This window comes from Gorilla gorilla, chromosome 13 (genome assembly GCF_029281585.2).
Source record: "Gorilla gorilla gorilla isolate KB3781 chromosome 13, NHGRI_mGorGor1-v2.1_pri, whole genome shotgun sequence".
Classification (NCBI taxonomy): domain Eukaryota; kingdom Metazoa; phylum Chordata; class Mammalia; order Primates; family Hominidae; genus Gorilla; species Gorilla gorilla.
In genome coordinates, this window is record NC_073237.2 from 30,133,324 (window position 1) to 30,148,131 (window position 14,808).

At 49.8% G+C, this 14,808-nt stretch overlaps 1 protein-coding gene across 2 annotated transcripts; it reads left to right on the plus strand.

Moving 5' to 3' along the window:
- The first annotated feature begins 2,682 nt into the window (after positions 1–2,682).
- LOC115930095 (spermatogenesis-associated protein 31A1-like) lies at positions 2,683–8,916 on the plus strand. 2 transcript variants are annotated; one of them, XM_031007054.3, is made up of 4 exons: positions 2,683–2,907; positions 4,086–4,143; positions 4,712–4,772; positions 5,028–8,916. In XM_031007054.3, the coding sequence occupies exons 1-4, from the start codon at positions 2,719–2,721 to the stop codon at positions 8,761–8,763; spliced, it is 4,044 nt and encodes a 1,347-aa protein (XP_030862914.2). In that variant the 5' UTR covers positions 2,683–2,718; the 3' UTR covers positions 8,764–8,916. The 2 variants fall into 2 exon arrangements, with proteins under 2 accessions (XP_030862914.2, XP_063552342.1); XM_063696272.1 differs by having other exon boundaries at positions 2,713–2,906; positions 4,049–4,143.
- Positions 8,917–14,808: the final 5,892 nt, after the last annotated feature.

Genomic DNA, 14,808 nt, shown 5'->3' on the forward strand with positions numbered 1-14,808 from the left:
ATTTGAAGGAAGCTCTACTGTGGGTAAAATGCTATCAAACAGCATTGCATGCTACAGAGGAATCTTGAAAGAAATAGTCAATTGATGTAGCAAACTTCATTGTTGTCTTATTTTAAGAAATTGTCACAGCCACCTCACCTCCAGCAGCTTCCACCATGATGAGTCAGCAGCCACAACACTGAGGCAAGGCCACTGACCAGCAAAAAGATCATGATGTTGAAGGCTCAGGAGATCGATAGCATTTTTAAACAGTAAAATAATTTTTGACTAAGGTATGTACATTGACTTTTTTAGACATAATGGTATTGCCCACTTAATAGACTACAGTATAGCATAGACCTAACTTTTATATGCAATGAGAAACCAAAAATTCTGTGTGATTTGCCTCATTGCCATATTTGTTTTATTGCAGAACTGGCCACCAGAATCTTCCCTTCCCCTAGAACGCCCTTCACCCAAGCCACCTGCCTTTTCCCCTCACCCATCATACCCACCTCCATTATCTGGCCTGCCCTCCACCTCCTCCAAAAGCCTTCATTGCTCCCCGACTGCTGGACTGCATTCTGACTCCGTCTTAACGTGACTCAATGGCACTTCCATTGGGCACTGCCCTAAAGAGCGCATCTCCACAGTGGCCTGAAACCAAACCCACAGTATCTCTGAGGTATGCCTATGTAGCAGTCCCATAAGTTATCGTGCACTTTAAGCATTACCAAGTCCAGAACTGTAAATGCTATACATTTACAGAAATACCACTTGAAGGTTTAACTACTTATAATTGTTTCATAATTAGAATTACAAATTTTGAATATTAATTATTTTAATTGGGGGGAGGGGCCAAGATGGTTGAGTAGAAACAGCTCTACTCCGCAGCCCCCACCGAGACAAACATAAACAGCGAGTGAATTCTGCATTTCTAACTGAGGTATCCAGATTCCCTCATTGGGACTGACTAGGCAGTTGGTGTGACCCATGGAGAGCAAGGAAAAGCAGAGTTGGGCGACAGTTCACCCAAGAACTGCACAGGGCAAAGGAACCTCCCTCCTCCAGCCAAGGGAGGCAGTGAGGGATTGTGCTACCCGCCCAGGGAACTGTGCTTTACCCACAGATTTTTGCAAACCCCAGAACAGGTAATCCCTTTGTGAGTCCACACCACCAGGGCCTTGGGTCCCAAGCACAAAGTTGTGCAGACCCATAGCAGGGGCTCCAGCTGGCAGCCACTTGGGCAGGTACTGAGCTGTAGGAGTTTCTGCATACTCTGGTGGCTCACAGAAATCCAGTGAAGCAGGAGATTCATCAACTCCCATGAGATGGGGGCTGAAGCCAGGGAGCCAAGCAGACCCACTCCCACAGAACCCCACAAGCTAAGACCCACTGGCATGGAATCCCCACTGGCCAGCACAGCACCTGGAGTCTGCCTAAGAAGACCAAGTTCCTGGGGGGAAGGGTGACCGCCATTACTGCGGGTCTAGCCGGTGGTTTTCCCCCGCCAGTGCTAGGGAGACTGGGTGGTTTGCGCTGGGCAGAATTCCCCACAGTGCAGCACAGAGGCTGTGGCAGATATACCATTATTGTATATCCAAAGGAATATAAATCATTCTATTACAAAGATACATGCATGTGTATGTTTATTGCAGCACTGTTCCCAATAGCAAAGACATGGAATCAACCCAATGCCCACCAATGATAGACTGGATAAATAAAATGTGGTACATATACACCATGGAATACTATGCAGCCATAAAAAGGAATGAGATCAAGTCCTTTGCAGGGACATGGATGAAGCTGGAAGCCATTATCCTTAGCAAACTAACATGGGAACAGAAAACCAAATACCACATGTTCTCGCTTACAAGTGGGAGCCGAACAATGAGAACATATGGACACTGGGAGGGGAACAACACACCCTGGCACCTGTCGAGGGAGGGCCAGTGGTAGGGAGAGCATCAGGAAAAATAGCTAATGCGTGCTGGGTTTAATACCTAAGTGATGGGTGGATAGGTGCAGCAAATCACCATGGTACATATTTGCCTATGTAAGAAAACTGCATGTCCTGCACATGTATCCCGAAAGTTAAAATAAAATAAATACATAAGTACATAAATAAAATTTTAAAAGACAAAAAAATCTTAATTGTATGTGGGTAGTTCCCTTTGATTGAAAGTGAGATAGAAATAATTTTTGAAAACTTACTATTCAAAATTTGCAAAACTAAATAAGAGTAAAAGAAATTTACATTTTGTCCCTGGATTGATACAAGACGAAAACATAGTGTGGGAAAGCTGGAGTTGAGGATGAACGAGATTCTGAGAATGAAAATCCCTGGTACATAACCAAAATTTCAGAACTTCAGATTTTCAAGGGCTATAAAATAGGTAACCTCAAGTCACCATCTCCAACAGATAAAAGGAACCAGGTAATATCTATATTCCAGGGAGAAAGAATAGAAAATTGGCTATCACTGACAAAACTTAGTGGGAAGGAGGGATCTAGAAGGTGGGATGGTGGAGGGATCCCCAGCTTGGGAGGTGGGGACGGGCTGTGCTTCAGTCTCCCCCTCCCCTGCCCCTCTCCCTCCCCCTCCCACTGTCCCTCCCCAACAAAGGAGCCCTTTGTGACATCAAGGCCCCACCTCTGTGACGCAGGCCTGGGCCCCAGTCCCTAGTCTCCACGGGGCTGCCCAGAGCTCAGTTGCTTGAAAGCAATGCGCCTATTCACATGGAGAATCTTCCCTTTCCTTTAAAATTACTTAGTGCCTCATCGCTAAACGCCCCCAGCTCCACACCATGGGTGTTGGATATCTTCCTCACCTTGGTGTTTGCCCTGGGGTTCTTCTTCCTATTACTCCCCTGCTTATCTTACCTCCGTTGTGGTGACCGACCATCACCATCGCCTGGGAAGAGAAAGGTAAGGAACCCTCAGTCTCGACCCACAGAGCTTGATTCTCTCCTTTCTTTTTATTATTAGTTCCACTTTTCCAAATCCAGTGGAGAGCCTTCTATGATGGGAAGTCTCAGAAGAGACCAGAACATCATCCTTCCAGGGAGAGGCAGGGCAGCCAGGGGTTGGTAGGGATAGATAGTGTACTGGGATTTCCATCCCAAGCTCTCAGTCCATCTGTGGGGGAGCACAGGAGGCATCAAGGCAAAATCAAACCAGTGGACTCAGCACCAGTACCAGTCATGAGACTGGGGAGGTCTCTGTCCGAGACCAGGCCCTGAGCCCTGGCTCATCAGACCCTTTCTGGGGCAGGTGGCTCAGGGCCCAGCCTCCCCTGTGTGGGGTGATCTGGGGCCTGTGCTGGGCCCCCGAGGGCCTCCCACCAGTGCCTGGTGTCTCCTCTGGTCTCCTGGGAAGCAGAATCCTACCTGACAGCTCAGCAGTGCCTGCTGGCCTGAACTTGGGTGTTCCTGGAGCAGAGGAACAGGGACTGAAGGCGTCCGTGGTGGACCTCATATTGAAAATCCCTCTGTGTGTGTGTGTGTGTGTGTGTGTGTGTGTGTGTGTGTGTGTGTTATTTTTATTTTATTTTATTTTATTTTATTTTATTTTATTTTATTTTTTGAGATGGAGTCTCGCTCTGTGGCGCAGGTTGCAGTGAAATGGAGTGATATCGGCTCACTGCAACCTCTGCTTCCCGAGTTCAAGCGATTCTCCTGTCTTAGCGTCCTGAATAGCTGGGGATTACAGGCACCCACCACCATGCCTGCCTAATTTTTGTATTTTTAGTAGAGACGGGGTTTCACCATGGCCAGGCTGGTCTCAAACTCCTGACCTCAGGTGATCAACCCACCTTGGCCTCCAAAAGTGCTTGGATTATAGGCGTGAGCCACCGCGCCCGGCCCCCTCTTGCTGTTTTTCTAAGAAGAAAAGCAGTTTATCATCCATTTAAGCATGAGTGGGAGGAAGAACACAGAGCTCCCTGAGCAAGACAGAGAGAGCCATGCGGTTCCTGAGTGCAGCGTGCTGCAGCTGGGCTGGGGCAGAGAGGGAGAGCCGGTCCTAGCTTCTCGCCCTTTCTTGTCTCCCATTGTCATCTTGTCTCTCTGCGTCATCTTGTCTCCCTACATCATCGTGTCTCCCAGTGTCCAGTAGGGTGGAGGGGAAGGCCCAGAGGCAGGATGAAAAACCACAGTCTGAGAGGTAAGGCTCTGCCAGAGCACACTAGAGTTAATTTGATCTCATCTGTCCTGGAGGGAACTGACTCTGAAGAAGTCAGTTGAAGAAGCCTGAGGTGGGGGCTCCTAGGAAGGAAATCAGAACCCCGGGTCCTTCTCAGATTCCATGCCGGAATGAAGCCATGGTGGTCCAGGGACTGGGCGTTACCCAGCAGGGGGCAGTGTGTGTGTCCTGGGGAGACCAATGCCTGCCTGGATGCAGAGGGGGGTGAGGGGGCCTCCCTCTCCCTGGGAACAGCTGTTCAACTCTGCTAAGGCTGATTCCTCTTTGAGACCACCCCAGTCCTTTCTCCCCACAGGGCAGTTGTGAGGACTGTGGGGGTGGGGGATCCATGTGTGGAAGCCCTTTGTGAATGAAAAAGCCTTGTCCTCCATGCCTTGCTATTACCGTCGGGGTCATGTGGCTTTGGACACAGATGGGTGGGTTCCAGGGTCTAATTCCCCATGGTCCTCCCTAAAGAAACAGCCACTCAGCCTCCTGTGAGATCCCAGGCCCCTCCCTCACTGCCCTAACCCAGTCTCCTGATTTCCAGCTGGTAGAGAGAGCCCGAGAGGCCCGGAGGAGATTTGGGACCTGCTTTCACAACTGCAGAGGTGAGGCACTTCCCCTTCCCTGCATCCTTCCTACCAGGGCTGGGACGTGACCCCAGGGCCACAGGCAGCCTGGAGCTGACCTGGGATGGGGAGACCAGGGGGACAGAGGATGGGAATAAAACCCTGGGGTGAGGAGTAGCAGGAGAATTGGGCAGTCAGGGTGTGGGGTGGTGGAGGGGCTGTGGCCCGAGCACCCACTCTGCCCTCCAGCCCCACTGGCTCCTGGATGCAGCTCGTGCCTCCTGTCTCCTGCAGCCTCCCGGGGCCACACCTTGACAAAGGTGACTTTGGTCAGCTCTCCGGTCCAGACCCCCCAGGTGAGGTGGGCGAAAGAGCACCTGATGAAGCCTCCCGGTCCTCTCATGAGCCTATGGAAGATGCTGCTCCCATTCTCTCCCCATTAGCTTCCCCGGATCCTCAAGCCAAGCATCCTCAGGATCTGGCCTCCACCCCATCACCAGGCCCAATGACCACCTCAGTCTCCTCCCTAAGTGCCTCCCAGCCACCAGAACCTTCCCTTCCCCTAGAACACCCCTCACCCGAGCCACCTGCACTTTTCCCTCACCCACCACACACCCCTGATCCTCTGGCCTGCTCTCCACCTCCTCCAAAAGGCTTCACTGCTCCTCCCCTACGGGACTCCACACTGATAACTCCATCTCACTGTGACTCAGTGGCACTTCCACTGGACACCGTCCCTCAAAGCTTGTCTCCACATGAGGATTTTGTGGCTTCTGTCCCAGCCATCTCAGGCCTTGGTGGCTCAAACAGTCATGTTTCTGCCTCCTCCTGGTGGCTGGAGACTACCAGAACCTGCTGCGCCTTCAACTCATCAGTCCAGCGAGATCATCTTTCCCGCCACCCACCAGAGACCTGTCAGATGGAAGCTGGCAGCCCGTTTTTGCTCAGCTCTGATGGCCAGAATATCATAGGGATACAAATCACAGAAACAGCCAAGGTCAACCTTTGGGAAGAAAAAGAAAATGTTGGATCATTTACAAATCAAATGACCCCAGAAAAGCACTTAAATTCTTTGGGGAATTTGGTTAAATCACTGGATGCTGAGCAGGACACCACAACCCCAAAACCCTTCTGGAACGTGGGAGAGAACTCAAAACAGCTGCCCGGACCTCAGAAGCTCTCAGATCCTAGGCTCTTGCAGGAAAGTTTTTGGAAGAATTATAGCCAGCTTTTCTGGGGCCTCCCCTCTCTGCACAGCGAGTCCCTGGTGGCTAATGCCTGGGTAACTGACAGGTCTTATACTTTACAGTCTCCTCCTTTCTTGTTCAATGAAATGTCCAATGTCTGCCCAATTCAAAGGGAGACTACAATGTCCCCACTGCTTTTCCAGGCCCAGCCCCTGTCCCATCTGGGGCCCGAGTGCCAACCCTTTATTTCATCCACACCCCAATTCCGGCCCACACCTGTGGCTCAGGCCGAGGCTCAGGCCCATCTTCAATCCTCTTTCCCAGTCCTATCTCCTGCTTTTCCATCCCTGATTAAGAACACTGGAGTAGCTTGCCCTGCATCGCAGAATAAAGTGCAAGCTCTCTCCCTACCTGAAACTCAGCACCCTGAATGGCCTTTGTTGAGGCAACAACTAGAAGATAGGTTGGCTTTACCCTCTAGGGTCCAAAAATCTCAGGACGTCTTTAGTGTCTCCACTCCTAACCTTCCCCAGGAAAGTTTGACATCCATTCTGCCTGACAACTTTCCAGTCAGTCCTGAACTCCGGAGACAACTGGAGCAGCACATAAAAAAGTGGATCATCCAACACTGCGGCAACCTGGGAAGGATCCAAGAGTCTCTGGATCTGATGCAGCTTCAGGATGAATCACCAGGGACAAGTCAGGCCAAGAGCAAACCCAGGCCCTGGCAGTCCTCCATGTCCACAGGTGAAAGCAGCAAGGAGGCACAGAAGGTGAAGTTCCAGCTAGAGAAGGACCCGTGCCCACATCTGGGGCAAATTCTGGGTGAGACCCCACAAAATCTATCCAGGGACATGAAAAGCTTCCCACGGAAGGTTCTGGGGGTGACTTCTGAGGAGTCGGAAAGGAACTTGAGGAAGCCCTTGAGGAGTGACTCGGGAAGTGATTTATTAAGATGCACAGAGAGGACTCATATAGAAAACATCCTGAAAGCCCACATGGGCAGGAACTTGGGCCAGACCAACGAGGGCTTGATCCCCGTGCGTGTGCGTCAATCCTGGCTTGCTGTCAACCAGGCTCTTCCCGTGTCCAACACCCGCGTGAAAACCAGCAATCTAGCAGCCCCGAAAAGTGGGAAAGCCTGTGTGAACACAGCCCAGGTGCTTTCCTTCCTCGAGCCGTGTACTCAGCAGGTGTTGGGAGCCCATATTGTGAAGTTTTGGGCCAAACACAGGTGGGGTCTACCCCTCAGGGTCCTCAAGCCCATTCAGTGCTTTAAACTGGAAAAGGTTTCATCCTTGTCCCTTACACAGCTTGCGGGTCCCTCCTCAGCCACCTGTGAATCTGGAGCTGGCTCAGAAGTTGAGGTGGCCACGTCCCTTAGAAAGCCACCAATGGCAAGTCTGAGAAAGCAGGTGCTGACCAAAGCATCTGTTCACATGCCAGAGAGTCTTCTGGCCTCCTCACCTGCATGTAAGCAGTTCCAGAGGGCACTGCGAGGAATCCCATCTTGGAATGATCATGGGCCCTTGAAGGCTCCTCCAGCTGGACAGGAGGGCAGGTGGCCATCTAAGCCCCTCACGTACAGCCTCTCAGGCAGCACCCAGCAGAGCAGGAGCTTAGGAGCCCAATCTTCAAAGGCTGGAGAGACAAGGGAGGCAGTGCCACAATGCAGAGTCCCCTTGGAAACCTGTATGCTGGCAAACCTCCAAGCCACAAGTGAGGATGTGCATGGTTTCGAGGCTTCAGGGACCAGCAAAAGCTCTCTACACCCTAGAGGGTCTGTCTCCCAAGATCCAAGGAAGCTGTGTCTTATGGAGGAGGTTGTTACTGAATTTGAGCCTGGAATGGCCACAAAGTCAGAGTCCCAGCCTCAAGTATGTGCCGCTGTTGTGCTCCTTCCAGATGGGCAAGCATCTGTTGTGCCCCACGCTTCAGAGAATTTGGCTTCTCAAGTGCCCCAGGGCCATCTCCAGAGCATGCCTACTGGGAACATGCGGGCTTCCCAGGAGCTACGTGACCTCATGGCAGCCAGAAGGAGCAACCTGGTGCACGAGGAGCCCAGAAACCCAAACTGTCAAGGCTCATGCAAGAGCCAAAGACCAATGTTTCCCCCTAGTCACAAGAGTGAGAACTCTAGGAAGCCCAACTTAGAAAAACATGAAGAAAAGCTTGAAGGATTGAGGACTCCTCAACTTACCCCAGTCAGGAAAACAGAAGACACCCATCAGGATGAAGGTGTCCAGCTACTGCCATCAAAGAAACAGCCTCCTTCAATAAGCCACTTTGGAGAAAACGTCAAGCAATTTTTTCAGTGGATTTCTTCAAAGAAAAAAAGCAAGCCAGCACCAGTCACTGCTGAGAGCCAAAAAACAGTAAAAAATAGATCATGTGTGTACAGCAGCAGTGCTGAAGCTCAGGGTCTCATGACGGCAGTTGGACAAATGCTGGAAGAGAAAATGTCACTTGGCCATGCGCGCCATGCCTTGAAGGTAAATCAGCACAAACAGGAGTTTCAAGCCCCAGTCTGTGGGTTTCACTGCAACCACAGGCACCTCTTCTACTCAAAACATGGCAGAATACTGAGCTATGCAGCCAGCAGTCAACAAGCCACTCTCAAGAGCCAGGGTTGTCCCAACAGAGACAGGCAAATCAGAAATCAACAGCCCTTGAGAAGTGTGTGGTGCGACAATGAGAAATGGGGCCTGCGACATCCCCAAATCTTTCACCCCAAGAAAGCTGTATCCCCAGTCTGTCCCCCTCAGCACTGGCCAAAGACATCCGGTGCCTCTAGGCACCATCACCACTGTCCAAGTCACTGTCTTCTTTGGGAAGGTATCTGATTTGGTCAGTCACAAATTCTTTTTTAGCCTTCCCTGGAGAAAAACAAGTCCCCAAGAAAAAATTCACTCTGTGTAGAGAAAAAATATTTTCTCTCGTGTTAGTACATGCAGAACATTTAATATTCCACAATATATATGGTTTTTTATTCATAAGAGGGCAATGGCTTTTATTTGTGCCATGCTTGGTGTGGGCTTGGTTTCCAGAAGCGACAGGACATGGAGGGATGTTGACAGTGGTGCTGTAAGCCCACCTTCATCCTGAGTTCCTTCACTGAACCTTATGTTTCCGTAATACCGTCTTTACACAAACAACAAAAAATTCTAAAAACAAGATGAGAAAAACCTATGAAGGTCCCACTCTGAAATAAGGTTCAACCCATCTTTCCACTACTTACTCTACCTCAAACTTCATGCAGCTGTAGGGAGAAGCTTTGCAGAGATGTCACGGGACTGAACACCTCCATGCAGGCTCCAGGAAGTGCCACAGCCGAGTACCTTCATGTGTCACAAAATAGTGGAAGTTTGGGTGGGAGAGTGCTGGGCCCTGAGTTCAGAAGTGGGAGAAGTCTTGACCCTGGATATCCTGGTGGAGAATAGATAATGTCTGCCCCTGGGAAGCCCCTTTTCTCCCTGACAAAGGCTGGGATGGAGATGGGCCCTCTTAGCTCAGCCAACATGCGAAGCAGAGAGTCCCCATCCCGCTGCCTCTCCCTTTCTCGCACTCTGGAGTGGCGGTGGGGACAGACCTTCCAGCTCTGTGCATGTGTAGGTGGGGGCTGGGGGGTCGGGGGGCAGCCTTCATGGAGGCTGCTGAGGGCCGTGAACTCCCCTGCCCCAGATGAGTGAATGACCCTGCTCCTGGGTCACCGGCCTTTGTCTGTCTCACCTGTATGTCTCTCAGCTTCAGCGAAGTAGTTCTGGGTGAATGGAGTAGGGTATGCCTGTGTGTGCAGAGGCTTCTGATGGTGGGACTCTGTAGAGCTACAGGGGATGCAGACAGAGAATTGAAAAGGAGGCAAAGTGGTGTGTGTGAGGGAGCCATCAGTGGTGCCGTGAGCCAGGAGACTCTGACATTCCAACCCCTTAGACAGGCCTAGAGGGGCCTAGTGTCTCATCCTGGCCACACCCCAGGGTCTGTCTCTGCTCCAGCTCCCAGATCACAGACCTCTAGAAAAACCACATTTACCCCCAACACAGAGGGCCATATTAGTGAGAAGGCAAAGTGAATAAGGAAGATGAATTTCTTAACATCTTCGATAAGCTTGCACGTAATAATCTACTGAACTTTTTTTTTTTTTTTGAGACAGAGTTTCACTGTTTTGCCCAGGCTGGAGGGAAGTAGTGCAATCTTGGCTCACTGCAAACACCGGCCCCCGGGTTCAAGCAATTCTTCTGCCTCAGCCTCCCAAGTGGCTGAGATGATAGTCACCCACCACCATGCCCGACTAATTTTTATATTTTTAGTAGAGACGGGGTTTTGCTATGTTGGCCAGGCTGGTCTCGAACTCCTCGCCTCAGGTGATCTACCGGCCTCAGCCTCCCAAAGAGCTAGGATTACAGGCATGAGCCATGGCGCCTGGCCTACCTATTGAATTTTTTTAAAGGATGTGTTGACAATAGGTGGAAAAGCAAGGACTAGAGAACCCCAGGCATGAGTTGGAGTCTGGTGACCTTTAATATACACGTAGCCCCAGGACTGCTCCCTGGGGAAAGGTGGTGACTTACAAGGGCCCAGCAGCTGAGCTGGGGTCACACAGCAAATCTCCCCTGGCTCCTGACATCCTTGCTTGCCCCAGAGACCAGCAAGGGAAGATGCAGGCAGGCAGGATTTGAACATACAAGGGAGCTGGAAGTGACCTGTCCAGAATGGGCAGGGTATGGGCAGGGCAGGAGCCGTCCCTGCTGTCTCCCTCTGCTTTCAGCACAGCTTTCCTCCTCTCTGGGCCCTGTCCATATGGGAAAGCAGGAGGTCTCCACAAATCAGGGACAGGAGGAGCCAGGTCTCTAGAGGGAGTTTTCTCTGCCTTGTGCCACATACAGGCGTGCAAGAGGCCCAGTTCCGGGGGCCTCATTTCAATGGTGGAGACGCCAGTGCCAGGCAGTGCCACTGATCTAGATGACAATGGAAATGGCCCTGCCCCCAACATGTGGGACTGGCTGGCACCGGGGTGCAGGGGGCAGGGGGCATAGTCCCCAGCCTGTGGCTTCTCCTGGGGCCAGGTCCTGTCTGGGGCCCGGATAACTGAAGCAGCCTCCAAGGTGGGCTCAGCGGTGACAGCGGAGCCAGGATCAGCAGGAGGAGCTGGGACCTGGAACAGAGAGCAGCCCCGGTCCTCCGGGAGCTCAGGAGAGTGTGGCACAGAGCTGGGACCCTGACCACTGAGGATGGGCCATGCCTGGCTGCTGCTGGGTTCCCTCAGGAAACCAAGAGGCGAGTTCTGGGATGTGGAGGAGCTGGACGTGGAGCCCATGGCTCAGGCCAGGAGAAGTGCCACAGGCAACGATGAGAGACCAGCAAGAACACAGGAAGCAACAACCCCTTAGCCCTTCTGCGGCTCAGTCTCCCATGACATGCAGCGAGGCCAGCAATGGAGAGACCCACGGAGACCTCCCACAGGAACCTCACAGAGACATCTCGTACAGAGTGAGCACACTGGGACCTCTCACTGCCACAGAGAGAGACACACTGCAGCCTCCACAGAGACCCCACGGAGCTCTCAGAGTCCTCATGGTGCCCCACAGAGACCTAGCACAGAGATTCCCAGAGTCCTCACACAGAGAACCCCACAGAGGCCACGCTGAGAGACTTCACTCAGTCCCACAGAGACCTCCCGCAAACGTCAGAGACCTTCCATGGTTCTCACAGAGAGATCTCACACAGAGACCCCACAAAGACCTCAGAGACTTCACACAGAGTCATAAAACAGGGACCTCATGCAGAGACTCATGCAGCTCACTGCAACCTCCGGCCTCCAGCCCCAGAAATGGCACGCGGCACCCCCCACTGCCTCACGGAGACCTCTCTCAGAGTCCTCCTCACACAGAGACCTTGCCTGGAGACCTCCCACTCTCCACAGAGACCTTGTACAGATTCCTCACACAGGCCTCAGGTCGCTCCACACTCATTGCCCGGAAACCTCTCACATAGAATTCCCTCAAACATTCCACACAGAGATTCTGTAGGGCTTTCACAGGGTCCTCACACGCAGACTTCATATAGTCCCATGGTCCCTCACACAGAGACCTAGCACGGAGATTTCACACAGGGACTTCCCACAGAGACCCCACAGAGACCTCTGGAAGATACCTCCCACACAGACCTTCTGCAAAGGCCTCACAAGAGGCAATAGAGCCCTCTCGCTGCCCCATGGAGTCCTCCCACAGAGACCTCGTGTGGCCTCACAGGCCTCGTACAGAAACTGACTCGGATTTCTTAGAGACTTTCCACACAGAACTCACGCAGAAACCTCACACTGAGGCTCCACAGAGACCTCACTCAGAGTTCTCACCAGGAGCCTGGCACCGAGGCCTCCCATGCAGCGCCCACACAGCGTCCTCGCCATAGGTGACATGCCCCTCACAGATACTCCTCAGAGATCTGGCCCAGAGGCTTCACAGAGACCTCACATCCATCCATTCTTTAGGGGCCTGAGCAGCCACCTGTTGACACGTCCTTCTCAGTGGATATAAAACCACTCAGCACGGTAGCAGCACAGCCGGGATATCAGTTGCACTCCCCAGGAACCCTGGGACACCCAGATACTGTCAGCATTGCAGTGAAGGCGGTTTTCTGCTTGGGGACATCCTCACACTTTTTTTTTTTTTTTTTGTAGTATCGCTGCCTCTGAAAAGAATTATGGATTCCACAGGCAGACCTGCAAAATTCTTTCTTCCACAGGTTTCCATTAGCTTGAATTCTGACCCACAATTTAGAAAATTCATTGTTTTAAATTATTTTTTGAGATGGAGTCTTGCTCTGTCGCCCAGGCTGGAGTCCAGTGGGATAATCTTGGCTCACTGCAACCTCCGCCTCCGGAGTTCAAGAGATTCTCCTTCTTCAGTCTCCTGAGTAGCTGGGATTATAGGTGTGCACTACCATGCCCGGCTAATTTTTGTATTTTTAGTAGAGACAGGGTTTCACCATGTTGGCCAGCTGGACTCGAACTCCTGACCTCAGGTGATCCACCCGCCTCGGCCTCCCAAAGTGCTGAGATTATAGGCATGAGCCACTGTGCCCAACCAAAAATTTTTAAGTGAGGAAAATGTTACCAACCTTCAATGAAAGAAAATATCTTATTTGTTCGGTTTGTTATTATCCAGCCAAATTATATCAATGTCATATATTTTTTAAAGTTTGGGGGAGACAAGACTTGAATTTGAGATGCCTGACTTCTGTACTTTGAAAATATGATAAAAACCTCTAGAAAATGAACCCCAGAAATGAAACAAACCAGCAAAGAGGCATCTGGACTCACACTGGTCTCCCAGGGGACTGTGCAACTAGCACATAATTTCATACAGAACAGCTTGGATCACGTTTGCAGAGTTCATTTTATTTTTAGCAAGCTAATAATCATGCAAAGATTTTTCACAAATAGGTCAAATCTCTAGCAATATTCTTATTGTATCACTTGGAAAAATTATACTTCTTAATAATATTATTTTATTCCTTAAAATGCAGTAATGCCCTCAAATAGTAGTATGACACATGTTTGTCAGACATGACTTAGTCCTAATGTTCCACAAACATAGCTTAAGCAGATGGGCAATTTAAAAGGATTTATTTTTTAAACAGTTCTATGAAACACTCATTCTCTAAGATGGGCAGTAGGGATCCATTTTATATTCATTACAGGGCTAAAAAAGGAATGTTTTGAAATCTTACAAAACAAATTAATCTATGCTTGAGATATATACATAGCCTAATAAAATATATTGAGGAAGGGACACATTAACATTTGAGTGGAAGAAGGTATACATTTAATCAGCATTTGTATAATAAAAATGAATTATGAATGGCCTCACTAATTATATACGCAGCGCTTTCCAAAGGGTGCACTCTGGTAAGACTACTTACTTCTCATGGCTCATAAGCAAACTGTTGTCCTTGCCTTGGTAAAAATCTATTTTAACAATAGCTGTTAAAGCATATCACTAGATTATCCAACGGGATGACAGGGTCACAGTCTTTTCACTAAGAGAGGCATAGCTGACATCAAGGCTCTTTTAGCCTATTTGTTTCAACAAGAAATCCCCTTTCTATATTCATCATAACTAAAAAATTTTAAGTTAATTTTTCCACTTCCTTATAATGTCACTGCATCGTAAAATAATGGAATCGACATGGATCTTCAGATTATACATATACATATACATATAGTTTTGTTTTTGTTTTTTCTTTTTTTTTTTTTTTGAGACAGAGTCTTGCTCTGTCACCCAGGCTGGAGTGCAGTGGCGTGATCTTGGCTCACTGCAAGCTCAGCCTCCTGGGTTCACACCGTTCTCCGTTCTCCTGCCTCAGCCTCCTGAATAGCTGGGACTACAGGTGCCAGCAACCATGACTGGCTAATTTTTTTGTACTCTTTTTTTTTTAGTAGAGAGAGGGTTTCACTATGTTAGCCCGGATGGTCTGGATCTCTTGACCATGTGATCCACCCTCCTCGGCCTCCCAAAGTGCTGGGATTACAGGCATGGGCCACCGTGCTTGGCCTATAGTTTTTTTCAACAGCGCAACTTAAGTAAGTTTAGTTATCAGAACAAAATTGAGTCAATTAGAAAAAAAAATTCATACAGAAAAATATACTTTTCAAGTTGACTGTTTTAACAGAGTTAAAATAAGTGATTATACTTCAGTCATTTGATTTAAATTTGCTCAGAGTGGCCAGAAAGTCTAAACATAGAAAATGTCCATACTAAATAGTTGATTGCTATGACACGTTGAATGTGCTGTTCCTCAATAGTAATTCATAGTTCAGTAATCTACGCAAAATTGCAATGAACAATGTGCATTAAAGCAACATTTCCATCAATCAGTGTATATTCATC

Excerpts from the sequence above, each read along its gene's own strand:
- LOC115930095 (XM_063696272.1), top strand. The coding sequence starts at position 2,719 with ATGGAGAATCTTCCCTTTCCTTTAAAATTACTTAGTGCCTCATCGCTA. Across the intron at positions 2,907-4,048 it reads CCATCGCCTGGGAAGAGAAA|GCGTCATCTTGTCTCCCTAC; the intron begins GGTAAGGAACCC and ends TCTTGTCTCTCT. Across the intron at positions 4,144-4,711 it reads GAAAAACCACAGTCTGAGAG|CTGGTAGAGAGAGCCCGAGA; the intron begins GTAAGGCTCTGC and ends CCTGATTTCCAG.